General features: G+C 43.7%; 1 protein-coding gene across 7 annotated transcripts in view; it reads right to left on the reverse strand.

The window, feature by feature from the left end:
* Positions 1 to 295: 295 nt before the first annotated feature.
* tanc2b (tetratricopeptide repeat, ankyrin repeat and coiled-coil containing 2b) overlaps positions 296 to 27,833 on the reverse strand; it is a 144,603-nt gene continuing 117,065 nt past the window's right edge. For 3 of the 7 annotated variants that reach the window (XM_044337045.1, XM_044337041.1, XM_044337046.1), the window contains 22 exons: positions 20,998 to 21,036; positions 19,387 to 19,668; positions 19,035 to 19,159; positions 16,749 to 16,980; positions 15,314 to 15,483; positions 14,474 to 14,752; positions 13,918 to 14,085; positions 13,110 to 13,270; positions 12,358 to 12,466; positions 12,142 to 12,264; positions 11,724 to 11,960; positions 11,412 to 11,627; positions 10,170 to 10,263; positions 8,845 to 8,978; positions 8,542 to 8,665; positions 7,643 to 7,818; positions 6,569 to 6,701; positions 5,425 to 5,454; positions 3,959 to 4,050; positions 3,485 to 3,631; positions 3,187 to 3,287; positions 296 to 2,997 (listed from right to left, as the gene is read on the reverse strand). In XM_044337045.1, the coding sequence (XP_044192980.1) occupies positions 927 to 2,997; positions 3,187 to 3,287; positions 3,485 to 3,631; positions 3,959 to 4,050; positions 5,425 to 5,454; positions 6,569 to 6,701; positions 7,643 to 7,818; positions 8,542 to 8,665; positions 8,845 to 8,978; positions 10,170 to 10,263; positions 11,412 to 11,627; positions 11,724 to 11,960; positions 12,142 to 12,264; positions 12,358 to 12,466; positions 13,110 to 13,270; positions 13,918 to 14,085; positions 14,474 to 14,752; positions 15,314 to 15,483; positions 16,749 to 16,980; positions 19,035 to 19,159; positions 19,387 to 19,668; positions 20,998 to 21,036 (5,243 nt within the window). In that variant the 3' untranslated portion in view covers positions 296 to 926. The remainder of the gene's footprint in view (positions 2,998 to 3,186; positions 3,288 to 3,484; positions 3,632 to 3,958; positions 4,051 to 5,424; positions 5,455 to 6,568; positions 6,702 to 7,642; positions 7,819 to 8,541; positions 8,666 to 8,844; positions 8,979 to 10,169; positions 10,264 to 11,411; positions 11,628 to 11,723; positions 11,961 to 12,141; positions 12,265 to 12,357; positions 12,467 to 13,109; positions 13,271 to 13,917; positions 14,086 to 14,473; positions 14,753 to 15,313; positions 15,484 to 16,748; positions 16,981 to 19,034; positions 19,160 to 19,386; positions 19,669 to 20,997; positions 21,037 to 27,833) is intronic. The other 4 variants (XM_044337047.1, XM_044337043.1, XM_044337042.1 and 1 more) reach the window with 3 other exon arrangements.

Here is a 27,833-nt window from a genome sequence, read left to right on the forward strand (position 1 = left end):
CACAATCAATGATGAATGAATTAATCGAGAAAATAATCGCAGATTCAATAATAATGAAAATAATCTTTAGTTGCAGCCCTAGTTCAGATTATTGAGGACCTATTACAGCATTAAAAAAAGCATTTTCTTGTATTACACCACAACAAAAACTTCTTTATTTTGACACAAATGAGGCAATCATATCACTCAAAGTTGGTCAGTGTCCCTCCTTCCTTACCCTGGTTGGTTTTCCACATCCATCCATATGACTAGCAGTGGGACACAAAGGCAGGGTTAACAGAATACAATTCAAACGCAAACTATGTTTTGTTTTATTTCTATGTACAATATATAACTTAATTATAAATATTGTCATTTTTCTCTAAGTACTGAGTTGTTGAGCCATTTGTATTTTCTGAGCAATGTACAGTATTGAACATATAATATTGTATTACATAGAATAGAGCCTACTAGCAACCTTGGTTAAGAGCACACTTTGAAAGAACAGAAGATGGATACAGAGTCCACGAGTAGAGTCCGATGATAAGTACTTTCACTCTTTCAGTCCCACACGTCGTGTTCACCTGTGGGATCTTTGTGCCTCTCAACATTTTTGGAAGTGCACTGGTCTTTGATTTAGTATGAGATCAGAACTTAGGACCCTCCTGTTATCCTACCTGTGTGCAGAATATGATAATGAAATAATCGCTTCTCACTGTTAGTTATGTTTTTCATATAAGATAATGTCTAATACCCTAAATGTGTGTGTGTGTGTGCCCGCTCTGTGGGTTTCTCTCTGAGTCGATCTGTCTCTCGTGAGTTCTTTAGGATGAGTTTGTCTATGTCACATACACAAGAGTCAGCAGCATCTGCTGTTGAGCTAAATATTTTTCTTCTCTCACTCCCACAAACAAGCCCAGTCCAACCGACCAATCACAGACAGGCCATCACACATTTGACTCCACAAATGGTCTCTTTGGTTTGATGGGGGAGGTGGGGCCTTGGGTCCGGGAGTCACGAGAGAGCTGGCGGTACATGTTGTCCTGGTAGGCTTGTGCCACGGGCAGAGTCCTCGCCACCTTCACATCCGGGTAGGTGGGCACCTGGCTGACCCGCTCCAGAATGTCCCCACTGCCGCGGGAGCCGTTGGCCAGCTTGCCCAGTGAGGGGGGCTGAGTCTGGGAGTAGTAGTCCTCCTCCAGCAGGTGTCCATTTTGGGCATTGTTGGTCTTGTTGTAGTAGGCGATATTGCCCAGTGAGGTGGGGGGACTGTAGGTGGAGCCTTGCTGGACCAGTTGGCCGGGCGAGGTGGGGCTGATGGCAGAGTCCATGGACGTCATGCCCCTGGACCGAGAGGGCTGATGCAGGTACTGCTGAGTCCGTGCCGTCTTGTCTATGATGCCCATGAAGGGCGTGTTCCGAGAACGGGTTGTCTCGCCTTGATACAGCCCCCCGCCGCCCTGGGAGGGAGATATGGGAGAGATGTCATCACAGGTGCGCTCATACGTGGCTTGCAGGGGGATCTCCATCTGCTGAATGGAAGAGGAAGGCCTGAAGCCCGGCGCTAAATTTGAGGTGGATCCAGTTGAGATGTTGTTGCTAGAGGGGGAGAATCGAAGGCCTACGCTCTGAGAGTGGATGAGAGGCCTCGGGGTGGGCACATGCTGCTTCATCTCAGTAGTATTGGCACTGACGGGGCGTCTCACCATATGTGGGATCTCAGGAGAGCCCAGCTGGCAGGGGGGCATGGCATTGGCGCGCTCCAGAACGTGCTCAGAGACTGGGTAGTAGGCGGCTGACTGGCTGCGGCTGATTTGAGGTGTCTGGCTGTAACGGATGCCCCCCGGGCCCCCGCTGCTGGCGCGGTAGGCAGAGGAGGGGCGCTGGGGTAGCTCATCCTTCAACAAGCCCGACTCCATAACCCCTCCTCGGCCGCCGTGCTGACAGAGGGCCCCAGAGCTGAGGCTGGCCTGGACTTGGGACATGGACCGTCCATCCAGGGAAGGCTGGTACACCAATCGGCTCTCCACATCTACTGAACCTCCTTGGTAACGACTGCCTATGGAGTGACCCATCTGGCCACCATAGCTGCTGTTGCCCATCACATTGCTGGGCTGGTTTGTGCGGACTATTTGGGCTATAGAAGGCTGAAGACGAAGGCCTTGGGCTTGGTGGTGCTGGGAGGACAGAGAGGGCTGGGAGCTCAGCTGAAAGGAACGCTGGCTGCTCATCTTAGACAGGGGAGATTTGGGTCGGCCTGGGAGCTGCTCCGTCTGGTAGCGCACAGGGGATCCGGACTGGGACCTATACAGACAAACACTCTCTACTGGTGGACTGGCTCTGTACTGAGCAGCCCGACGTAAAGGTGAAGGCGGTGGGCTCTGGTGGTCCATCCCTTGCCCCCCACTACCCATAGGAGGCGGGCTGAAGCGGTAGGACGGCTGGTGCACCGGGGAGGTATGAGGCGGGCTGTGTCGGTAGTGGGAGTTTTGATGCGTCGGGGAGAGTGAGGGCGACGTGGGCTGGTACGTCCCGCGGGTTGGGGAGGACATGGAGGAGGAGGTGGGGTGATATTCGTAAGGCTGGCCCATGGGAGAACCTCCAGCTAAGTAGATCTGATCCGGATGTGTCGGGGAGAGTGGGGGGCTCTGAATGATGGGGAGGCTGGAAGAATTGGTGTGAGACTCAGGTGGGGGCAGACCCATAGACATGGCCTCCAGCTCCTGCTCCAGGTAGTCCTCGTCCTCAAACAGGTCCTGGACGGGCTCCATGTCTTCCAGACGGGGCTCGGGTGGAGGGGGGAGAGGCATGGAAAGGGACAGGGACTCCTCCTCTTCTGGGGGAGGCGTAGGAGGAGGCGAGGGAGGAGGCTCCAGCTCCAAGTCTTGTTGTTGGTGCTCCTCCTGGTTGAGCTGGTGACACTCCTCCTCCACACGCTGGAGCAGCCGCTGGATCTCTCGGTTGTTGGGGCACTGCTTTATGGCTTCATTCAGGTCCTCTAAGGCTTCAGGAAATTGTCTGGAAATAGAAAGTTTTCCAAAATGTCAAACAATTGTGTGCAGAACTGTATGGAAGAGCATTAAGGAGTCGCATGTATTCAAATGTGAGTGAGGCATGTCTGTTTCGAATCTATATCAAAGGATGAAGTACAAGCACACAAAGTATTTCACTCTGACTATGATGTGTAGAGAGATAAAAGGAGCGTACCTGCTGCTACGCTTGGCGCGCGCTCTGGCATAGTACGCCTCATATGATTTTGGTTTCAGTTCAAGTGCCTTAGTAGCAAATTCCTCAGCCATCCCAAAGTCCTGGAGAGATCGGGAAGAAGAGAACACCGCTGAATAACACCAAACACATTATTCTCATTATCTTCAGATTTATAATACTGTTTGATTTGGTTATTTCATGTAATAAAAAGGTCTCCAAAGTGAATCTAAAGCCCTTAAAAATTCTGACATTGTGGCATTTATCACCATGCACTGACACTAGTTCTCTCCAGACTTACGTTCATTTTCCTCCGACATCGGGACAGGTTGAGGAAGAGCGATACTTTGAGTTCCCTGAACGTCTTGAGGTCCTCGCTGAAGCCTTCGCGTGGAAATTTTTTTAGAGCATACTGATAACGCTGCGCTGCCTCCTTCACCTTCCCCTTCTGTTGGACAAACACACAAAGAAGTCTGGGTTATCCTTCCTTCACAGTGAAAAAATTTCAAAAAAAAGGTAATATGAAACATAATAAACTCATAATAAAAGCCTGAGCTAGGCATAAAGATACATCACATCACAATATTTATTTAATAAGAATACTTTTTTTTTCATTGTGGGTTATCTTGTAGGGTCTTACATCTATTTGTGCGGAAGGACTATTCAGTTATTGATTATAAAATACTTCTAGACAAATTAAATAATATCATATCAGGTTCATTTTAAATTCACACAAAGATATCGGAGCTGCAGAGTGCACGGCTTGTTCTCTGACCTTGTAGAAGCTGTCCCCCTCCTCGATGAGTTTGCTGAGTAAGATGATCATGATGTCGGGTTTGGAGGTGGCCATGGCCCATGTGGCTGGACCTGGGTAACACAGGAAGGAGCAGATGGGAGGGGAGAAAAAAAAAAAAAAACACACAGTGAGAAAGACATACAGTAATAAGCAGAGAAGAAGGAAGGAAGGAAGGAGCGACTGGGAGTCACACTACACACGACAATAATAACAGGGATGAGAACAACAGCCAAAATGGGGGAATGGAGGAGAAAAGACAGGCAATCCACTGCAGAGAAAATATTACAAAAATCTGCTCTGACACCTTGAGAACTGTGACCTCGCTATAGGACATCAGGCCTTGGGCAAACACTATTTGCCTGTAATTATGAGTGTTATATAATCCAGCTGGGAGTGCTTGATTGAAGTGTAAAATGAGCACAAAACCTATTTAAAGACATTTTGAAATTGTCCTCAAACGGTTGATTAAAATTAACTGTAGCAATTATCTGCAAATATGTTTTGGCCCAGGCAAACCCAGTGTACATATACAGTAACAATAAAAAAAAGAAATTACGCTGTCATGTCTTTCTTTTGACACACATTTTCTGTCTTGTCAAGAAGTGCAGACGTACAGTAATTCTTTGTACTACTGACTGACTGATTTAGGGATGTGATCAAGACAGCGGAAAAGGAGGAAAAACATTAATCTCCCAAAATAAATGGAAGTTCATCCTTACATTCTGTTTTATGACTGAAAAATCAAACACAAAAATTTCTAAAACTTGTATTTTCAGCAATCCTTGACACATGTACACACACCACAGAGATGATAAGGGGTGGGGGGGGTGAGTGAGAGGTCTTGCACAAGGAGACATGAGGCAGGTACAATAAACAAAAGAGGCAAGCAGGAGGGATATAACAGAGCTCTGCAAGCGTTAGCTGTCCTCTGAGCTGGTGGTGGTGGTGGTGGTGGTGGTGAGGTGGTCATGTGGGGTTGTTGAGGGTAGGAATGCTGCTGACTGGCCTAGCTGACACTGAGAAAAAACGTCTGGAAGATGAACGATGCACAGTACAGTGGTTTATCACCTCAGTCTGTGGTGGCGGTGGCACAGGAGGATTTACAAATACATGCACTTCCGCTAAATCACTACCACGCAAGTGTTACTGAGGGCTTCCGTCATGCATCTGTGGGATGGAAGGTCAAAACACCTCGATACGATGTCACAGGCTGGAGGCCGAGCATGCTGTCATTAACAACTTGGACGTTAGCATCTACCTCTAGGCAATCCCGACTGCATCACTGTCAGTGCTAATACCTTTGCATGTTATTATTTGTCAGTTTGAGAAGGTTTTGGTAGCTAAGCTCGCCTGCCGACACTTAGGACGACACAGACAACACAGAGAGAGGAGATAGAGCTGTCAAAATGCCTGGTGGGGTGAGAAGTCGACAGCCTTGGCTTTACCTCGGGGCCGACTGGGCAGCGTCTGACATCCTGGGGGCCGGAGAGAGAGGCGAGGGGGGAAAGGGGGGCAAAAGGGGGTACAGGGTGAAGGGGGGGAAGGAGGAGGAGGAGGAGGAAGGAGGTCATGAGCGAGGGAAGGAGTGTAAGTGGGAGGGCAGAGCGAGGGGGGAGGGGAAGGAGAGGGGGTGGGGTGGGGGAGAGGAGAGAGGGGGGGGGGGGCAGAGTTGCCAGAGAGAACAGGGGTGTGGGAGTGCGTAGGAGCGAGAGGAAGAAAAGAGATAGATCCAGCGGGAGGGTGAAAGAGAAAGAGAGGTGATGGCGGTGGTGGTGGTGGTGGTAGTGGTGGTGGAGGAGGAGGAGAAGAAGAAGTGAGAAAAGGAACACAAAAAAAAAAGCAGCAGTGAGAAGCGGAGATAAGTGCCTCTGCGAAAAAAAATAAAAAATAATTTGAAAAAAAAAAAAAGGAAACATAGATACCGAAAAGAAACACCACAAGCGCTAATAACAACCTGTCTCTGAGCAACCGCAGAGCAGTAGAGAGAAAAAATGTGATTGAGAGAAAAACAGGGAGAAAGCGCGAGCGATAGAGACAAAAAAAGAGGCAGAGAGAGAGAGAGAGAGAGAGAGAACATGACAGAGAGAGAGAGAGAGAGAGAGAGAGAAAGCTAAACAACACAACAGCAACAGTAGTACAATAAAAAGAAACACACATCAGAGCCATAAATAGCTGAGGAGAAGCAGCACGGTGCAGCAGTGGGGGGGCGGATGACATACAGTAGCAGGAAGTGGTTTGAGCTACATGGAGACACAAACATGAATCCATGGCTTATTGCAGTACAATGCGTACAGTGCTCTATAATGACCAGCAGGAAGTGTGTATTTAAAAAAAAAAAAAAAAAAAGGGTTTTCATCTTTGGATTGTCCCTTAATAGTCTCTCATGCAGCTCATGTTTTTGAACTCCAATTCATGACCTTTTCAACCAAAATACAATCTCAAAATTGTATCTCACTTCACGGCAGGCAAATAACCTTTTTATTGCGGTGCTAGAGGGACAACAATGCTGCATTTAGAGGAGGGGGTGGGGGGGGGGGGGTCTTTTGTGTGCTAAATGGTAGGCTCTTTAGTCTGTCAACATGCTCTTACCTATCTTGGCTCCTTTCTTGAGCAGGGCGACCACCACAGACGTGTTTCTGCAGCCCACCGCTCTGTCGAGAGGTCGCATCCCGCTGTAGTCTACGTGCTCTATCATGGCCCCGTGGTCGACCAAGAACTGGACCTGAAAAGACGAAGAAGAAATGAGGTGAGAATCTATCTTCCCAAAGGATTCACGACACCGTCATCTGCTCCCATTAAAATTTAGTACAGACAAATTGAATATATACTGTATGTGTGTGTGTCATTAAAAGAAAAAAGGTGCGGGGTACAGCCAACTGGATAACTGCACACGGAAACATGAGATTATGTGTTTTTCTAAATGTAATAAAGATGAAGTTTTGAAGGAAACAGATGGCGTGTCACAAGTCCTTTGGAAGATAAAACTAATTTAATTTAGGTTTCAATGTCGCGAGTACAAGTCGTTCTTATTACCTCATCATACGATGTCAGCATTAATCCTGTCGACTAGGAAACAAATGAGCGCGCCTCCATACGTTTGTATATTTAAAAAGATAATAGTACATATTGTAGCGCCCCGTCTAAGGTTATAACGCAGAAGTGAGATGCATCATTATCCAGAAATCAAAGAGATATATTGAGTGACAGGTGGATGAACAGATGAACAGAAGGAAACAATCACAAGCTCCACTCGCATCATGAAAGGAAAGAGTAGTGGTTCTTCTTTTCAGTGATGGAAAATAAATGATTTATAGAGCTTTGTATTTAAGTTTTATATGATACCCGAGGTTCAGTACTGATAGCTTACTTTGAAGAATTTCTCTACAAAACTTTTCTTTTTTTTATTTATTTCAAAATGAAAGCCAAAGTTCTTAAATGTAATAAGCTGCACAAGAACTTCTCCTGAATAAAATACTCTAAAGTCAGCAAAACTATGACTCATATAAGAAACCGCCTGATCAAGAAACAAGTAGATTATGAATCAAAGCGAGAATTCGATGTTAGCTTCGGGTATTAAAGTTGACTTATTTCACTCAGTACCACACATATAATTGAGGTCTGATATCCAGCCCTGTTCATTTACGGATCCCACTGTTCACTCACCACATCAGAGTCGCCGTAGAAGGCGGCCAGGTCGAGGGGCGTGCGTCCGTTCTTATCTGCGTGGTCGGTGGCGGCTCCGCTCTCCACCAGGCAGCGGACGACGGGTAAGTGGCCTTTCAGACAGGCCCAGCTCAGTGCGGTCAGACCCTCCTTATCCATTAGAGACAGAGAGGCTCCTGGGAAAAGAAAATAAAAAAAAAAACAACAACTCCAGCAGTGAGTCTCAGCCTGGCATATTTCAGCTCTTCTGAGTAGAATTATGCTACATCTGTGGTTGCCTGCGTGTTATTTTTTTGCTATTTTATAACCGACAGCTTAATTTATTTTCGAGGCATTCTTTAAAATCTGTTGTTGATTTAATTTGGCCGTAATTGTTGCAAACATCATATGAAAACTGTAATTTGCTCGCTTCTATCGGTGCGGTGGGAGTGTGTATTTGTATGGCGTTTAGACAATATTGATGTTTTCGTCAGTTGCTCCATAGATCTGTCAAATCTGACTCTACTGTATGTCTGTCAGGTCTGATTCTGACATAGACTTTGTGTTTTTGCAACCGTTCCCAATGAGGGAAAACCATACACACAAGAAAAATCCTTGTTCAAAAGATGCTCTGCACAGAAATGAGCCCATCCTTTAAACTCTTAACATCCATTTTTGTATTTTAGATGTACGTACTTGTGTTTCCTGCATTACATTCAGGCTCTGAAAACCAAAGATCAAGACAAACAGCTACACATACTGATTCCCTCATCTGTTGATACACCGAGCATCTGATGAGAATATATTTGTTTGTGTTTATGATGCTCTATTTGTTCTTTGGTTTCAGTTGTGTCAACAAATGCATGAAGCTTTAACTGTCCTAAAATTTGCTCTTTTTGTACCCAGGTTTTATATCTTACCTTGAGCTAGTAAAAATTCCACAGTTCCCAGGTGTCCCTCAGAGGCGGCCATCATTAGAGGAGTACGACCCTGCTTATCAGCCAGGTTGACATCTGCTCCGTGCGTGAGGAGGAGGTCAACGATCTAAAACACCCAAATACACACCCGAGCCGTTATATAACAGCGAACGGATGCCTCGACTGCTCAGAGATGACACTATTCTTTATCTAATCAAAAAGGGAAATAAACCAAGCCAGCCTAGCAATGTGAAAAAGGTTTTCAAGGTGGTCTGAGCGAATAGAAGCGATCGAGCGGACACTGACCTGCCAGTGTCCCTGTCGGACGGCGCTGAACAGCGGGACGATGCCTCTTCTGTTGGGCTGGGCTACGGCCGCGCCCTGTTCCAGCAGCAGACGACAAACCTCCAGCTTCCCCCGACCGGAGGCTGCAGTCAGAGCTGGACACACACAAACAGCCGGGGAACAGGAGGATAAATAGGTCGTATACGGTTGATAGAAAAACTGACAGAAATGAGTGTGGTCGGAGTAGGCGGGGTGTACAAATGAAGTGATACTTCAAGTGAACTCAGACCATGTTTGAAAAAAAAAAAAAAAAAAAAAACTTGAATAAAACATGTCCAATGGGAGAAGAGAAGAGAATACACTTGAGACTTTTTGGGGAGCAAAGGCCTTCGAAAAGACATCTTCTCAAATGTAATGATTATAATTGGAATAATTTAAGCACTGTGAATACATTTCTTTTCAGCAGAGTGGTTGCAGCCCTGGAAGGGGCGACCCCCGGTTTCAGCCTATTTATTCACTGCTGGAAGAACACTTTGATATACACAGTTCAGTAAGTATATCTGTACGGACACACATGCTCTCTCCCTTTGGCTGTTGTAAAAGAATAATGCATTTTCAGTTGACCTATCTAGTAACACTGGGATTAGAAATCATCTTCCAGAACAACTGTGATCCCTTATAAACAATGAAACTACGGCTGAGTAAGTACAAGTCCCCCCCCCCCCCCCCCCCCCCTCTTCAACTGACAACGACAAGCAGCCTTTTCAACGCTGCGGCGGGAGGGGAATAAAGCTCCCGATGAGGTTTCATAGCTTCAGGTCACGATGATACATTACATTTCTCAACACCCTGCCACAGTGCAATCAGACTAGTCATTTCCAAGCACCCTGGAGCGCACTCCTCCTTCCCTTCCCCCCCCTCCCTCCCTCCCTCCCCCCCACACCCACCCATCGTCTGTGTGAGCCCAGCCCTGTCTATGCTCCAATGACACCACTGCACTGCCATCAGCATCTGACGCAGCAGCAGCAGCAGCAAGCAGCAGCAGACACACAAGAACGATCTCTCATATCCGCACTGCAGCGCTCTGCCTCACAGTGCCACACAGGAAAAAAAAAAAAAACCCTTTCACAAAACACTTCATAAATCCTTTAGAAAAAGAACATTGTCTGGATTGTACGTCTCAAGATAGAAGTGTATTTTTGCTTTTATAAGAGGAATTTCATTACCTGAAAAAAAATGTGCAATTCAAGATTAGGACATCAACATGGACTGTTAAATATTGGCAGTCATCTGTCAGTATTGAATTCAGGGTTTTATTGGTTTAATGTCTGGCGAGGTATTCCCACCTGTCTCTCCCCACAGAGTGTCAAAGTTATTGATTTGAGCCCGCTCCACCTCCTCTTCATCTTTCTCTGGCAGGTCCAGCAGGTAGGACACGATCTGATGGGGAACAAGATGCGAGATGACACAGATCGATGTCTACGTCGACTTCAACGAGACCCGAGATAAAGACGTTAAATAGAAAATACTTTTCTTTTTAAACGTAAATTCGTTCGTTGTAATTTGATCTAAAAAGGATGCATTTCACAGACTGACAGCCGTCATTAGAAACGACATCGACCGCCAGACTCCCGTCAATAAGTTGTCGTCTAAAATTGTTATTGCTTTTGAGAATTTACAGCCTTAAGTAGGATTTACAACATAAGGATAATTCACACCTCCAGTATCTCATTTACATCTCTCAATTCCCCTAACCCATTTTCCCTTCCATCACACTCTGTCTTTCCCCTCCCTCCTTTACAAATTCAAATTAGTGCAAGTTTACTGGCTCGCAAAGAGATTTCCAAAGTGCTGAAATAATCACATTCCTCTTTTTTTTTCCCCTCTTAACTTTTTTCATCATCTGATCCTGTCTCTCCTGGCACTCTTAACATTCAGTCATTAGCGTGTTTGGAGCTAAATAAGTAACGGTAAAACATGTGCCAAACCGCGCACAGTGTCACTAAGAAAAGCAGCTGAGTGTTTTAATGTGCGAGTACCTGGTATAAAAACTGTTAAAAGGTGTCACAGACTATGACCTTTGCAACCGTGGTCGTCAGCTCACCTTCGTCTCCATTTAAAGTCATGTGATTCTTTTTTTCCTCATGTTCCACCAAATGAACAGGACTTTTGGGTATTATATAAGGATTTAGAGTATTTTCTTATGACAAACTTAGTGTGAGTGTGATTGAAGGATTAAAAACTCTTTTCATTGTCCATTAATATATCAATTAATCATAATTTAGTCTATTTATTTACGGATTAATTAATTCATTTGTAAAATCATGCATTAATTCCTATTTTTAGAGTTCAATTAGATGTCAGTTAATGAAATGCTTTATAACTATTTCCATGACGCTTCTGGTCCTCCACAAATTGTTGCAATAAAGTAAATTTAGCATTTTATTAACATGATTTTCAGTTTCAAAAAACATGCACAATCTACCTCAACAACATTTCTAACAAAGGGACTAGTAGTAGTTACAAGAAGTCCCTCAAATAAAAACCATCACACCACTTTCACCCCCGCCGACCAGCCCCTGCCGTACCTCTGTGTAGCCCATACTGGCTGCAGCGATGAGGGCCTGCTGGACGGCGTGGCTCTTCGTGAAGGCCGCCTGTTGTTGGGTCTGAGGTGACTGCTGCTGCTGCTGCTGCGGCCCCATGCCCCAGTCACACTGGATGAGGAATTTCACGACCTCCATGTGGCCCCTCAGAGCTGCGTGAACCAGAGCGCACTGGCCGTTCTTATCCAGGTGGTCCACCTGTTAACAGGGACGGAAATACGTTTGGAAAACAGCAAAGGCTACAAATAATCTCCTATTATCACACACTCTACCCTCGCAGTTTCTTTCACACACCTTCGCTCTCCTGCGACAAAGCGCCGTCACAATGGCCATGTGTCCCCCGGCGGCGGCGTAGCCGAGCGGCGTGAGTCCGCTCTCGGAGGGGGCGTCGACAGAGGCGCCGAACTCGAGCAGCAGAGCCACCATGTCCATGTAGCCCAAATGAGAGTGGACGCACAGGACGGGGGCGTTGTTCAGCACCTCTGTACGGTAGTTCACATTGGCACCACCCAGCATCAGCAGCCGGCTCACCTGGACACACACACACACACACACACAAAAATAACAAATGAAGAAGTAAAAAGTGAACAAAGTAACAGTGAAACTATCTTGTGTCTTGGCATATTTTGAGAACTACCCTTGATTTGCTAGCCAGAACATGTTGAAATATTATTCAAGTATGACTCCTCTCTGCTGAAGTTGCTGCCTGTACCTTGATGTTGGGAGTGTAGAGGTTTCGGAGTGAAGAAAGTGCAGCTGAAAGGCCTTCTGTGCTGTAGGACACCCACAGACCTTGCAAGATAGATGAGGAAACCCCGACTTTCTTGCTGAGACCCTTGAACAGAAAGATTGAGCGTAAATATTCATTACATCGGAGCGTGCGCGCGTGTGTGTGCGTCTGTATATACGTGCACGTGGAGACAAACACCTTGAAGATATGTGCTTTGAGGATGTGATGGCCCAGCTCAATAGTCTGCTGCCTGTTCAGCTTGTTCTCCTGCCGAGAGAACCAGAAGGCCAGTAGGGTGTGCCCGCTCCTGCAGAGACGACAAACATGCAATCTTTCAATACTTGAGACTGACTCATCAGGTCATTACATTTTGTTATCATTAGCACAGTTGGTTCAATCACTTTTAATTATAATATAGGAAATAAAATGTTCTGGCTGAAAATATAACATACAACACTTCCTCTGCTTGAAAAATCATAATGTACCTGTGACTAACAGATTTCTATTTATACATGACTGATTAATGATTAACAACAAAGTCTGTCACCTTAAAGGTACATTTCTGCATGTTACACACAATATAGCAGCAACTGATTGAAGGATGAATTAATTGATGAATAGTAACTTTGACTGGGGTTAGTTAGGCAATACTAGATTAATAATAGATGCAGAAAAGATGTACTTTCTTATTTTTTTAACAAAATCTGAATCTTCTTATTGATGCTTCTTGGATAACAGCTGAGATTGTGTGGCAGTAGATCCCATCACAGATTTTTAAACCACCTCATCCTCTTATAAAACCTGTTTCCGAACAGGATAGTTCAAATTCCTGAAGCGACACAAATCTTATGACCTCACATTAGCAGTACTCGAGTTTTTCTTCTACACATATGATCATCTTCAGCGTCACATATTAAAGAGCGTCTTCTCTTTCTCCGGCTCGTCCTCACCTCGGATCACAGAGGAACTTTGTCTTTTCTCCTTCCTCCCTCCATATCAACCACTCCCTGAAGGAAGGGTGGACAAACATCCGGGTACCGTCCCTCCTCTTCACCAGGAAGACTGACAGGTTGTCCACGCGCTGCTGGAAGTCCTCCCAGTCCAGTGTGCCCTGCAACCACATACATTTTTTTCAATGTTATTAGTTATTTACAGATGAGACATGCAGATTTCTTAACATGAAACAACTTAATCGCTTTTGGACGTTATATTGCTGCAATAACGAACAAAAGATTTGCTATTTAGACATTTACGAGCGCTGTATCAAGAATCCAAAACACTGTACATATTAACATTCTCACTCTGATTAAGAAATATACATCAATGTTGCTCAGCGCACCCAAAAACCTTGTTTCATCATGAATGCCAATCGCATTTATCCGTCTTTCAGCACAAATAACAGAATATAATATGCGTTTATTCTATTCATGTTCATAAAAAAATAAAGATTCCTTCTTTATCAAATTGTTAAGCCCACGTTAAATAAACATTCAATAACAAGCCATGAATTTTAATTGAATAACAGCCTCATTTATTTTTGTTTAAACTCAAGGATAGAGGAAAATCACAGTTTAGCTAACTAAAATCTACTAAAATTTAAAACATTTTCTGCTTAAATTGCATACTTTGGGAAGAAAGTCAGCTTTGATACCGACTGGTTCGCCAAGGCCGTTTTACAATACATTCATTCCATTAGAGGTCTTGAGATATTAAAAAGGCCTCAAGGTATGAGATCTTGTATATTTTAGGACCTGCTACCTGCAGTGAACCAGCGTTGATGGCCTGATATATCTGCTCATCAGTCAGCGGATGAAGCGAAGCCACGGCCACATTGAGCAGAGGGAGCGCCCGCTCGAACGACGACTGCGTGGGGAAGCGCATGTTGCACTGTAGCAGGTACACTTCTGCCAAGTTGACTGGAACCACCTGAGGAAGCAGAGCATCTGAATCGTAAACGCTGATTTCCTTTGGATCGACTCTACAGGATATGAATAATGCAGCGTGTTTGTACTGCACGTCTTCGACTGTTCCACGCGGTCTTCCTTAGAGAGGAGAATGTGAATTTATCACTTGTCATTTTGTATGGAGTCTGGAAGCACTTCTGAATACATGAAATTAAATGAATCTGGGGGTGTGAGATAAAATATTTCATTATGAAATGCACAGTAAAACCGTTCAGTTGCATTATTTATCAAAAACATGTCAGGTTCGGACTGTTACATGAATTAAACACATGATTTTACAACAGTACTTTCAGACAAAGCGTGTCAGAGTGGAGGGAAAAAAAACTACAAAACTAGTACTAACTCCACACCTTATAGCTGGAGCTTTTGAGGACAAGGTAGCCCTTCTCAATGAGGTCAAAGGTGAGCTTGAGGTACAGATAGGAGCCCTGGCTCAGGGCCTTGAGGTGGGCGCTGAGCTTCCCGAAGGTGGTGTTGTCCATCTTGCCATTTAGGGAGATGTTGTTCTGGATTTCCGGGCTGCTGTGGATGCGGTGCAGGATGTAGCCCTGCAGGTCCTGGTCTATGGCGTCGTTCTCCTCCAGGCTGTCCAGAGAGATGCGGTGGAACGGCAGCGAGTTGGTGATCTCCTGAAGAGTCAGAATGATGCCAGTGAGGAACTTGTTTTTGGTGATATTGGTACAGAGACATAGTGATAAATTTTACTTCAATCGCTTAAATACAAGAAATTAAGGTCAAAAATAATGTATTATACGCTATGAATAACTAGTCAACACGTATCTCTTCATGAATGAAAGACCGGGAGCGAGGAGACGGAGATAGCAGAAATGAAAAAAAAGATTGGAACGATTTTCAAAACACATCTATTCATATCCTGCGTAGAGGAAACATGGAAAGGTCAGAGACAGAGAGGGTGGAGTTGTATTCAAGACAACTTCAATATTGTCTGTTAGTGGCCTCCAGCTGAAGTAAAACTAATCCATAGAAAATGTTGACGTAAAATCCTCTTAGCTGGCAGTGGTGAAGATAAAACAATAAAGAGCCGGACGCTGTTAGAGCCCTTTCACACTGTTTCACTCACGCTGGATTCAAAGAAACAGCAAAGTGAGTGTAAACAGCGGGGATTTACAGCCGTGGCTACAATCTGTATGCTCAAAGATAAACTCCTAACTGGCTGTCTGTGTTTTTACCTGTAACGTGGTTCTGACTGTGACCACCAGTTTGAGCCAGGGAGGGAACTTGTTGATGGTTTTGGTGAGGAAGGACACAATCGTGTCTCCGTAGTCCGGCTTGTGGAACTCTGCCTCGTTCAGACCATCAATGAGGACGATGAGGTCCTCCTCAGAGTTGATCTTCCTCTCTGTGAACAGTCGGCATGAAAACAAACAATTTAGCAATGTTATGTACAGTAGATATACATTAAACTAAATGAAAACAAGCTGTTGATAAAAATCTTTCACTTTCTTGCCAACTTCACCACATATTCAACTAGAAATACCAGTTGTATGAATCCGCCAACCAGTCAGGTTACAGTTTATATCCATGTCTGTCCAGACTCATATAATATTTGTAGTGAAGGAATTCAATAAAACAATCACCACAGTTTCAAGGTGAAATATGGTCACAATCTCCCCTTCTGTTCCTGAGTTATGGCGTCTACTAACGGCCAGAAAAGTGTTTTTGCAGAACATTATGACGTCACAGTGAAGTTGACCTTTGACCTTTTGGATATAAAATGTCACCATTTCATCATTTTATCCTATTAGATATTTGTGTGAAACATTGTCATAATTAGCGTATAAATTCTTGAGTTATGGCCAAAAAACATGTTTTGTGAGGTCACGGTGACCTTGACCTTTGACCGCCAATTCTAATCAGTTCATCCTTGAGTCCGACTGGATGTCTGCGCTAAATATAAAGAAATTCCCTCAAGGCCTTCCTGAGATATCTCATTCACGAGAGAATGAGACGGACAGACGGACGACCTGAAAACATAATGCCGGTCACAGCTGTCGCCGACAAAGAGGCACAAAAATGAATCATCACAGACTTTGTTTTCATCTCTAAATGAAAGCTTTGAACGGGAGCACCCGTAAAGCTCAGGTTTGGTTTAATGAATTAGCGGGTCGAAGAGAAAAATCTGCTCCAGCATTAAGATTAAGAATTTAATCTTGACTATATTGTTCATTAGAGGCATCTAATATCATGCACTAAGGACTCCAGTCAAAGACTATATTGGATATTAAGGTCTGAGGAGGCATCAGTTATAAATTGTTAAAGCGCTGTGTTTGAATGTGAGGCAAATACCTTTGAATCATTACAAATTCCAGTTTAATATGAAGAATGTGAAGACATTCAGAGCGAATAAATCAAGGTTATGAGATAGAACAAGAGAGACGGATAACCTTGTAATGCCTCTGAATCATTTAGAGCTATAGATTACTGTATTTTCTAACTCTAACTAAATATTAAATCCATTCTGTTTCTGCATTGTTGTATAAACTCATCAATAAATTCAGATTTGGGAGAGCTTGAATCATCATGACTTCCAACCAATATATTTGACGCAACCAACACAGACAGATACAACTATGCTCGACTAACGGGAGCCTGTAAGTGGATCACCTTTGTAAAGTGCATCCAGGGGCTCGAGGACCCCCCTCCTGAAGGAGGCCAGGGGGTCCTGGACGCAGGAGCGTAGACTCAGGATGCTCTGTAGGTGCGGCTCCCTCAGCAGCTGCTCCCTGTAGGCCACGAGGTGAGGTGAGCGGCACAGCAGAGCCGCCACGTTGTGCACAAACTCCGGCACCAAGCAGGTGTAGGCGTTATCTGCCTGGCAGTAGTGATACGCCACCACCTGGGGGCGACAGAGAGTTGGGAGAGAGATTACAGCCGAGTCACTCAGAGAAATATAAAACTAAACACTTCCATTTTCCTTCTGTTAATCTTAACACTGACCATCCTTTAGGTATTGGCAAACTGATTGTAAATCAATGTCAAGGAGCATGGGAGTTAGATGACACACTTTTAGGAAATAACACTTTTTTTTTTTTTTCCAGGGTTCTGTCAGTGCAAAGCCAGTTTTTCCCAGCGTCTACTACAGCTACAACTCATTTGGGATTGAGTCAACTTCATGGTAGATGATTGCAGTATAATGAAACATAATACTTCTCGTTTCGCTGTACGGTTTTAGCTATTAATAATTCATCGCTTCCAGCTGCCAAGAGAGACTGATTCGGAGTTAGCTCATGCATGCTCATGTGTGAGATGACTGTGGCATGAAGGAGTCAAGTGTTAAACTGTCATATTTCACAGCCACGTACTTGAAACGTGTTCAAATGAATGATTAAACCAATGAATGAATAAAAAAAGTTATCATTGCACGGACATGCAGCGATATTAGAAAATAGCAGAGGGCTAGATAAGATTTTCTGAGAGGTTAGACGACTAAACAATAGCAGCAGCAGGTGTGACCGAACGCTCCCGGGGACTGAGAGATCACAAAGAGTTTGAATTTTCAGAGGCAGCGATCAGAGGGCAGTTAGAAAAAGGGGGATGATAAAAAAAAAAAAAAAAAAAAAAGACTAATCAAATTGGAATGCTAATTTTTGGTCACAATGGAATAAAGGGGCTTTAAAACAAAAGGGGTGAAAAAGGGAGTGAGCTCAATTATTGATGCACAGAGTTAACAAGATCTAATAGCTTGGCTGGGAAATGGCTTTCTGCAGGTATAAATATTTCATAAGGCTCCCTGGCAAAGTTGTTTTTTCTTTTTTAAACACATCTGCATAATGCATCAGGCTGGGACTGGGGATGCAGATGGCTAAGCAGTAGGGGAGTAGGGGCCCGAGATGCATACGCAGACAGGAAAGAAGACAGGAAAAAGAGCCGGTGTCACACATCATGTAAGTTAACATTGCACGCAGGTTGAAAGATGTTAAATGCTTCGATATTATTATTTTTTTAGAAGACGACATTAAGAAAACAAAAGAGCTGCACATGACTTTGAATGTTTTAAAAAAAAAGGAGAAGCTAAAAGCAAACATATCTCCACCTGTTTTGATGTCTGCCACCTCAGGAGCGAACCCCGTGTGAGTGGATGACGGCACGTGGGCGGCTTGAAACTTTTGACTTTTCTTTCAAAAGCTTGAAAACCGCCTTATTCCCGACAGAATCCCCCCCCGAGTCGTGTCCGCGCTTTGTATTTTTGAAATGGCGGTTTTCAAAAGAGCGTATCATTGGCTATCCTACCACCTGTGTTGTCACTAATTGAAAAATTAAGACATACAAAGGAGCCATTTAAAATTATCTCACTGTTTTTTCAATTACTGACAGACTGAGGCCAGAAAATTTCACGCTGAAGCACAAACAGATAAATTTACAATTATAGTAAAATGACCATTTTAGTGATGCAACAATATTTCCTCTTTATAATCATGTATGCGGTGCTACTCTATTGAAAAAATGAAAGAATTTTTACAAAAGAACAACACGCTAGTATGCAAATGAGACCCTTAATATGATACTTGGCAATTTCTTTTTTTTTTTCATTTACCACAGCTACAATAGGGAAAGAGGAAGCTGTGGGGAGGCGGAAATGTTCATAAGTTGTTTGTGCTTGTGCTCTTATCTTCTTGTAATGTACCGCAAATCAAATGAGAGCTGGAGATTTTTACATTAAAATCACTACAAACACACTTATTTTTGGAGAAAATATATATTTTGCCTTTTTAAAACAAGCCCATGGGAGGAGAGGAAGTTGAAAACACACCGATCGACTATAATCTGGTATTTAAAGACAAACATTCAACTTCCATTCTTTTGGAAGTCTTTGGGTTTTGTCTGTAAATACGAGGCTGAAATTCTAGTGAGCGGATGTGTGCAGTTCATGGACGCAGGTGTATCTCGTACCTGAGACGCCAGCCTCCTCATGGCTTCTTCCTGGCGTCGCCTCATCTCAGGGGTCCCGGGACAGCTGCCTCCTCCCAGGGTGCCGTGCGTGGGCTGGGGCTGGGTCAGAGGTAGCCCCTCTCCATCTGGACACGAGACAGCAGAACACGCTCAGGGGACAGCTCGTACACGTGTCACATTCATGCGATGTTTTTTACACTGTTATTCTCCAAACAAAGGCGGAAGTAATGTTATCCAAAGTTCCTTAAAAAAAAAGCTGTTTGACATTAACACATTGTCAACATTTTCAAAACAAAAATCTTCTCTGCGATAAAGGCTTAGAAATCCAATGCATAAATAAGTGGATGCTTACGTTTGGGTGAGGCCTGAGGGCTGTCGGAGGCGATCTGTCTCATGCGGGTGCCGTGGCAGCTGAGCGCCACCAGGCGGGAGATGATCGCCGTCTTGCCGAAGCCGATGTTGCCGACTACCACCACGCCACGGTTGGTGCTGGCGTTGGGGCTGTTGAGGTGGGCGTCGATCTCCTGGAAGAGCCACTCGCGACCGGTGAATACAGAGTCCATGGTGATGCTGGGCACCTCAAACAGCAGAGGTTTGAGGGCGATGTCTTGAGGCCGATAGGGTGCAAAACGCACTGGCGAGCCAGGAAAATAGAGAATTAGTCAGTGATGTTACAGCTGTAAGCAACAGTTATGTTTGTTAATGTTTTGCAATTGATGTCTTTCCCCTTTTCTTGCAGTAATGCATCTGAAAACTGAAACTGGGTGAGTTATAGTGTGTACCATCACTTATACATGCTAATAACATTCAGTCATGGGTGTAAAAATACTGCATATGATGAGCTCCATATGTGTGCAACCACTCACATATCTATGCATAAACAGGTAGCTAAATCTTCTTCTTATATACAATATGCAATCAATATTTGTATTTTGTATTTATGTATTATTTATTTTGTATTTATGTTGGTTGGAAGAACATTTAATTTAAATCCTCAATTTGACATTACTGCACTATGAACTCACCACATTGAAAAATCTAGGAACAACAAAAAATAAATGATATTTGACATTAAAGATTGACATTTTGACAGTCTGACACACTGAAAAATGTTCATAACTTGTACTGAAAATGGTTAACAGGCAAATTATTGTGCTCCAGGACTCTGTGACAAATTGCACCCTTTTAAGATATTTTGAAGGGCCTGGATTAAAATGTACTAGCTATGTTAAAACTGAGCAGTTTTATCAGCATCTCATTTTAAGCTAAAGATGAAGTAGGAACACTTAAGTTTATGTAACTATGTAACTAATTTTACAGACTAGACTTTGATATTTCACATTAATGTCTTTGAATGCCACATTTTGATAGGCAGGGTAGATATTTTACAACAATCAAAATTAAATGTGCTTTAAGTTTATATTATAGTGAAATAAAATCTGCAGAAAGTCAAGAGTGACTCCTTTTAACAGCCACTGCTGACTGTTGATTTTACTCAGTAGGGGGAGTCATTAAACTAAATTCCTCCAGAGGTTGGGCATCTTTTCAACAGAACATATGGACCATTAAAGACTAATGAGGGTAAAATGAATCTGGTATGAACTTCTGAAGATGTGTGATGAATTCAGTGTAAAATTTAGTCTGCTGCTTCTGGGTGTCATCTCCTGGGTCTCGTTTTTTTTTTTTTTTTTTTTTTTTTAAACTGATTTGAGCTTTGAGAATAAAAAAAACATGCTCTCTTCTATCTGGTGTGTCATTTCTTCAAATGTTATACCAGTATCTGGCAATTATGCCTGATTTGGAATGTGGGTTGTATGTGAATAACCCAAATGGTTTGCTGGCAAGAGCGTGTGCCACTTGACTAAAGCGATTTGACTTGGAAAGCACTAGCAAACAAGCAGGGGCGACTGCCGAGCAGAACGCGCAGCCTGACGCAAAAAAAATGAAAATTAAAGTAACTTACGTGACTGGGATTGCCAGGCATGGGTGTTATTAGCGGAAGCTGAGACGAACAGCAAGCAAAAGACAGAGAGAGAGGAAGAGATTGAAAGGAGAAAGACAGTAGTGAGAGAGAGAGAGAGGGGGGAGAAAGCAAGGCAGTGAGGACAGGAATGAAAACTGGCAGCAGTGTGCAGTGTTGTCAAGAGCACAGAGCAAGGTGTAGCTCAATGAAAAAAAAAAAAAAAAAGAGGAAGCAACAATAGCATCAGCATATCATGATGTCAAAAAATATGGGGAACCACCAGACCAGGGTCGATTACTAATTGAAATCCTTTGAATTACATTGAGCGTATTCTTTAGGATGTCTGGAGGCTAGGTTGGGGAAGGTTTGCACTTTTGGGAGAATCTAATTGGTTCCATTGCGCCGGGCAAGATCAATCAATCCCCATAAAAGTAATTGAATCCAGTTCCAGTAGTAATTCGACCCTGGGAGGGAGACTCCAGCCTCAACTCCTCAGCCTATTGTGTGTGTGTGTGTGTGTGTGTGTGTGTGTGAGAGAGAGAGTGTAACAGGCTGCTTAAGTTCGCCACATTCTCAACATACAATAATCAACCTCAGCCGCAAACAAATCTCAAATTTGGAGTTATTACAGCAAGCCTCACACCAAACTATAAAATCTGATTTTCACATCAGTCCCTCTGTTGGGCGCCTTTACCGAGTTTAAATTTGATCAGGTTCTTGCAGCGTGTGTGTGTGTGTGTGTGTGTGTGTGTGTGTGTGTGTGTGTGTGTGATGAGAAATAGCTGCTGGTCAGACGATAGCCGGTGCAGTAGTTCATTTCACACTCTGCAGCATGTTAGTAATAAGAACACTGTGAGTCAGAGCTGTAGGAAATATGTATCATACATTAGACTGGTGGGATAAGATGAGATGAGAGTGTGCGGAATTTTTGTGTGTCGGCAGAAATGTCTGAACTGTGTGCAGGTGCAGAACTGCAAAACATATCGGGTGGGGGGGGTGGGGGGGGTGGGTTAGGGATGGAGTGAGCGTTGCATTAGAGCTGTATGTTTTCTGCAAATGACTTCAGTGTGCTGATTAAGAGCACGGCTACATAATATAATGAGCTGATATAGCTCCTAATGTATTCTTTTTAACCACACAGCACTCCAAAGTTGCTGTTGCAAGCATGACTCTCTTCCAGGAATGCTAATTATAAATCGCAGAATGAAAAGAAAATGCAATGATCACGCAGCTGAGAATATTCTTACTTACGCAATCAGCAAAAACTACAACAGATATATACCTGGATGTGGGTGAGAGAAGCTGTTCTCGGTTTATACTGAGTGCACGGCCAGCGCTGCATTTTACTGCACTAAGCTCTGTGCCAGCTACATCCCAATGTAATAAAAGACATTTCATCCATATTCCCTGGTCAGATTATTTTAGTGCTAACTCAACAAACAGACACACACACATAAACACACACAGCGAGAGAGCGGCTACTCTGTTCTGTCTATAATGCACACGCTGATGTAATATTCCTCCAATTGGGTGTCACACTGTGAAAGAACGGACCTGATGCAACACTGTTGATGGGGGATACAAAAACTACCCAGTGCTGCCATGTACAATACCATAGGCCGCTAAAGTAAGAGGCTAAACACAACTACTCTGTTTTAAATGGTGCCAATCCAATTATCTTGGGGGTGACTGAACGCCAAACGTGCCTTTGAAGCCGCGTCCGTCCTCGTGGAATTGCTAAACACTCCCCCGCACTATTGGGCACCATCCTCCAAATGGTAGAAACGATTACACCGCTTCATGCACGTTAGGTCGTGCAGCTACTACTGCTCCACTGTGTCAGGTATTCCAGGAAAACATGGCAGCCATGTTGTGAACGGGGGCTGAGGGAGTTGTTTCCGGGACGGCGAGAGTGAATGTGTGTGTGTGTGTGTGTGTGTGTGAGGGATAGATAGATGGATGGCAGTTGCTCATAATCCTGCCTATAAAACTCCCCCTCAGGCGTCGTGGAGCGAGGTATCACTCCCCGTTCCCCTCGCCTCCCCTCCTCCACCGTCAAAACCTCCATGGCCAGACGGAGCGAGAGTCTCAGACGTTTTAATTATTCACCAGGTGAGGATGATTCACGGTGGCTGAACAGCCTTGAGAAGGAGGAAGAAGAGAAGGCAGAGGAGGAGAGGAGCAGAGGATGGGAAGTGGAGGAGGGGGATGAGAACAGAGGGAGGAGGAGGAGGAGGAGGAGGAGGAGGAGGAGAGTTGGCACAGAGGTGGAGGAAGAGGAAAAATGATGGGAGGAGGAGAGGAAGTTTAGACGATCGGTCTGCTTGTTGCGTGAGGGGTCTGGGGAGTGTGGCGATGGGGTTATCTTAGGTCAGGTGATGCCTGACGTGGGAGTTTGTGAATGTGAGTTTGTTCAAGGATAGTTTTTTTTTTATTCCTGCCGTCTGGTTTTATCAGACATACAGTTAAAATTCTAGTCCTTTCTTCAAATAGTGGATGTGTCACAGCCGAGCAACAGAAGACAGTTATTTCAACATGTTACATAAGATACAAAGTCCTCAGAGGAACCTGAAAACAGACCTACATATCAAATCTAAAAAAAAACATGATCAGATTAAAATGACAGATAACAGATAAAGGCTAGTAGATAGAAACTAAATAGTTATCTGAAACCTGTTGCTGTCAGTTGTTTTGTTGCAAACATGTTAGTGCACTGTCATCAAATCTAGACTCTCTTGACTAAGACAGCAATAAGGGCATCATTTAGCCTGTTTTAGTTGTAAATAAATGCTTACTATAAACAGCAGTGTAATTCTAGTTCATGTAGACCTGCAGCTCTGTCTTTCTATCAATGTTCCAACATAAGGATAAGTCTGCTGTTGTTCTATATTTTTTTTAACTGTCAACCAAAACTAACAAGGTGTTTGCCTGTTTCTCAATACTTGCTGGCTTCCCTACCCTGTCTGTGGCACTCAGCCCCAAGCCAACTGGTTCCTCACAAATATATAGTGTCATTTTTTTTAAAAAAAGGGCTCAGTAACTTCTTAAAATAGCTGGGCAAATGTTACTTAAACAGGAGTAAATAGTACATTTGTTAGGGACTATTTCCAGCTGCGGATGAATACACATTTGGTGTACTTGTGAGTATTTACAGCAGCAGGAAAGTGTGTGTGGGTTTGAGAAAAAAATAAACTACAGTGCCCATGTTTATGGTAATGAAGGAACATGTGACTCAGTGCAACAGTGTGGCTCATTGATGTGTTTTTAATAGTTTTCGGGACAACAATGGAGGAATAAGCTGCAAGCTGGTTTTGGCTACATGAACAATACTCAGTAGGATCAATTCTTTTTTTTTTGTTTTGATAATTTTATGGGATTTGTTGACAATATGAAAAAATATAGAATATGCAGCTCTACCATTTAAATGTCTAATCAATTCAAGAGTTATTATTTAGGTTGCACTTCTGCCAGGGAATATATATGGGTGTAATAAAACCCTCCGGAGTTGAAAATATTTTTATGATCCAAAAGCTGCTGCCATCAGCTAACACAAAGCCTGTTTTGTATATGTGAGCAGAGGTAGAAAGACAGCGAGGGAGGGGAGGAGGGGAGGGGGGGGAGTGGGGGGGCAGAGAGCGACAAAGACAAAGAGAGGGAAAGTAAAGATAAACGAGGGAGAAAAATGTGTGTGCAGTGTACAGTTATGTGAGAGAGTTTGCGGTGAATAGATAAGGTGGGTGGTAAATCTTAGAGGTAGGCAGGAACACAAGAAGGTCCATTACCATCTGACTCACTCTCCTCAAAACAGCAGCACAGCTCCAGCCCCTGATGGCCGGCATCAAAAGAAGCTTCGACGAAACCAACCGGAGAGAGAGAGAGAGAGAGAGAGAGAGCTGCATCTGTCAGCTGGTTATCACCTGACCGACACATAACCAGCAGTCCTCTTCTCCTCTAGTTCATCTGTAAGTCTACATCTAGCAGCCTCTCATGCAAAACAACCAACAAACTCTTATTCTGTGAGGCCCGATGTGTCTAATTATTTGCGCTTTTTGAGGAATGAGGCTACTAATAATGTAACAAATGCAATAAAACCAGGTAGTGGTTCATGTTCCACCTGTTAAAGTACAATAATCACAAGCTACAGCACATAACTTGCAATTATTGTACATCTTCTTTAAAGGTGCAGCGTGTAGAACGGACTTGGCAGAAATGTAATATTCATAAGTATGTTTTTAGTTTATAATCACCTGAACATAAGAATTGTTGTGTTTTTGTTACCTTACAATGAGCCCTTTATATCTACATAGAGAGCAGGTCCTCTTCCACAGAGCCCACCATGTTGCGCCGCCATGTTTCTACAGTAGCACAGAACAGACAAACCAAACACTGGCTCTAGAGAGGACCTTTTGCATTTTTTGCGGCCACAGTAGGTTCTCCTAAGTGCTTGGAATGGGAGGAGTATTCAGCTGGTTGCAATCTGCAACCTCAACACTAGATGACACTAAGTCCTACACATTGCACCTTTAAAAAGTTATTTATCCAATTATCCATCTCTTCTCAAATTACGCAGCCTCTTGTGTCAAACTGGACAATTTGGTACGAGATGAAGGGCCACAGCATAGCTACAATCATCCTCTGGACGCCATGAATGTCTACAATGTATTTCACGGCAATGCGGCCATCAGATATGTTGTGTACAAGTGGAAACTTTGATTTAGTGGCAGCAGTAAACAAAGAGTCACAGGCTCACTAAATCATGAATCATCCTCTCGGTACCCTGCATACTCATGCCAATTTTCATCGCAATCTGGACACTGGTTTTCTTGCTCTAGACCAAAAGACCGACCAGTGGGCCAAGTGACAGAGCCGTAATTCTAAACTGACCAACCAATCACATAACCAGCTCATTCTTTATTCAGGGATTCCCTCTATACGTCTATTACCTTCACTTTCAGGATTCAAACTGTTGGTTATTTGTCCTCAGATCATCTACTGGGAAAATCCCTCTCCCTTAAGTTGTTTGCCTCCGCATCCTGTCTCCCTCTGTCTCATTCTCTGTCTCTCCTGGTGAATCCGCAAGAGCAGTGCACTCAGGACGCCTCTGACACTGATCCGAGGAGGCAGAAAGCATGCTAGGACGCAGTTGGTTGGCTTGTAAACACACTTGGCTGCCCTTAGAGAAGAAAGGTTGAAACAAGTGGCTCTGGCAGTAACAGGGAAGCTCTGAAAGGAGCTAACTCTTACCTTCCTTCTTCTCTGTCTTTTGTCTCTTCCTATGTGTCCATCTCCATCTCTCTCCATACCTTTCTCTTTCTTTCTAACGCTCTCTCTCTCTCTCTCTCTGTGCATTTGTCTGCAGCTAGCTGCCCTCAGGCAGTGGAATCACATCACAGCTCAGCCGAGCGCACTCTCGGCTAAGTGGGGTCTTAACAGGTGTTTAAAACACACAGGGACGCATATTTGTGTTCGCTTGGATGGCAGAGGGCTGCCATTATGGTGCTCATTACTGGCTAAGTGACAGAGGAAGAAGGGCGAGGGGACACATAATGTTGTGACATAAGGCCCTTTGGCCATTTGGTGAGCAGGCTGAGAAGATTTGCTCGATCATGAAGATGCTTGCTGTGTGCTAGACTTGAGCAGTGTGCAGTGAAGCACACGCCGACTGTGAATGTTAAGCACTAAGACAAAATTTAGTCAAGTGGTGATAGAACCTGACAAAATGCTCTTTGTGCACTCCAGCAGTCTCTCTCTCTCACACAAAAACGCAAACACATGGACACAACAAACAGCTGACAACGTCCATCATCAACAGCTCAGCAGCATCACCGCTCGGATACAGCAGCAGAGATATACGTACATGCAGACATTTGCATCTGAAACACATTTCAAACCCGCAAATCTACCTTCACTGACTCTTATTCGGATTTTAAAAATAACTCGCTTGTCATGCAGCTTTTGCCTTTGCGATGCTCAGCTGCTTTGAGTTGTGTTATTGTTTGTGGATGAAAAAAGGAGAACAGTGTCCTATTGTGTGCTTCTGCACTGTGTTGCTCTGAAGGAACAAGCCAACCACAGCCATTTTTTTTTTTTTTAATTAAAGTGAAAGTCGATAATGGTTGATTGCTTTAACTTGAAGTCTGAAGTGCTTTTCAGCTGCAAAATATCTGCAGATATACTGCAGGCCCTATATCCACAGCCAGCATTTACAGTGCAGTATCTCTTGTAGTAAACATCTTTTCATCTGCATTGTTTTGTTGCAGTTAAACTCATAAACTGGAATCTTCTTAAAGCAAAATAGTTTTATGGATTTTCAATATAAAAATCTGAATTTTAGGCATCCTGGTGCACTAGTGGTTTAAGTCATATAACTCTAACATCCCCGGTTCAAGACTAGTCCGGGACTTCTGTTGCACATTATCCCCCATCTCTCTCTCTTGTCTCATTTCCTGTCAGCTCTCTGACAGAAAACAATCTTTAAAAAAAGAAAAAAAAGAAATCAAAACTGTCTATTTTTAACAGTAGAACAAACTGTCAAGGCTTTAGGCTTTATTGAGTGAAAATGGAGCCAGATAGGAAGCAAGAAATAGAGAGAGGGGAGCGACATGCAACAAATGTCCCCATCTGGAATCGAACCATGGACATTGCGTAAGCATCTTAATCACTAGACTATCAGGATGACCCCAACTCTTGATATTTTTGACTGTATTTATTATTCTACTACAGTAGAAAATAATCTGTATATCTTGATGTTGTATTTTTCCAAATGATGCCTTTAAGCAGAGAACGATATTTCTTGTAAAGTTCTATTGTTAGTGATACAAAGGCGTGTCTGTCTC

This window comes from Thunnus albacares, chromosome 20, assembly GCF_914725855.1.
Source record: "Thunnus albacares chromosome 20, fThuAlb1.1, whole genome shotgun sequence".
NCBI lineage: Eukaryota > Metazoa > Chordata > Actinopteri > Scombriformes > Scombridae > Thunnus > Thunnus albacares.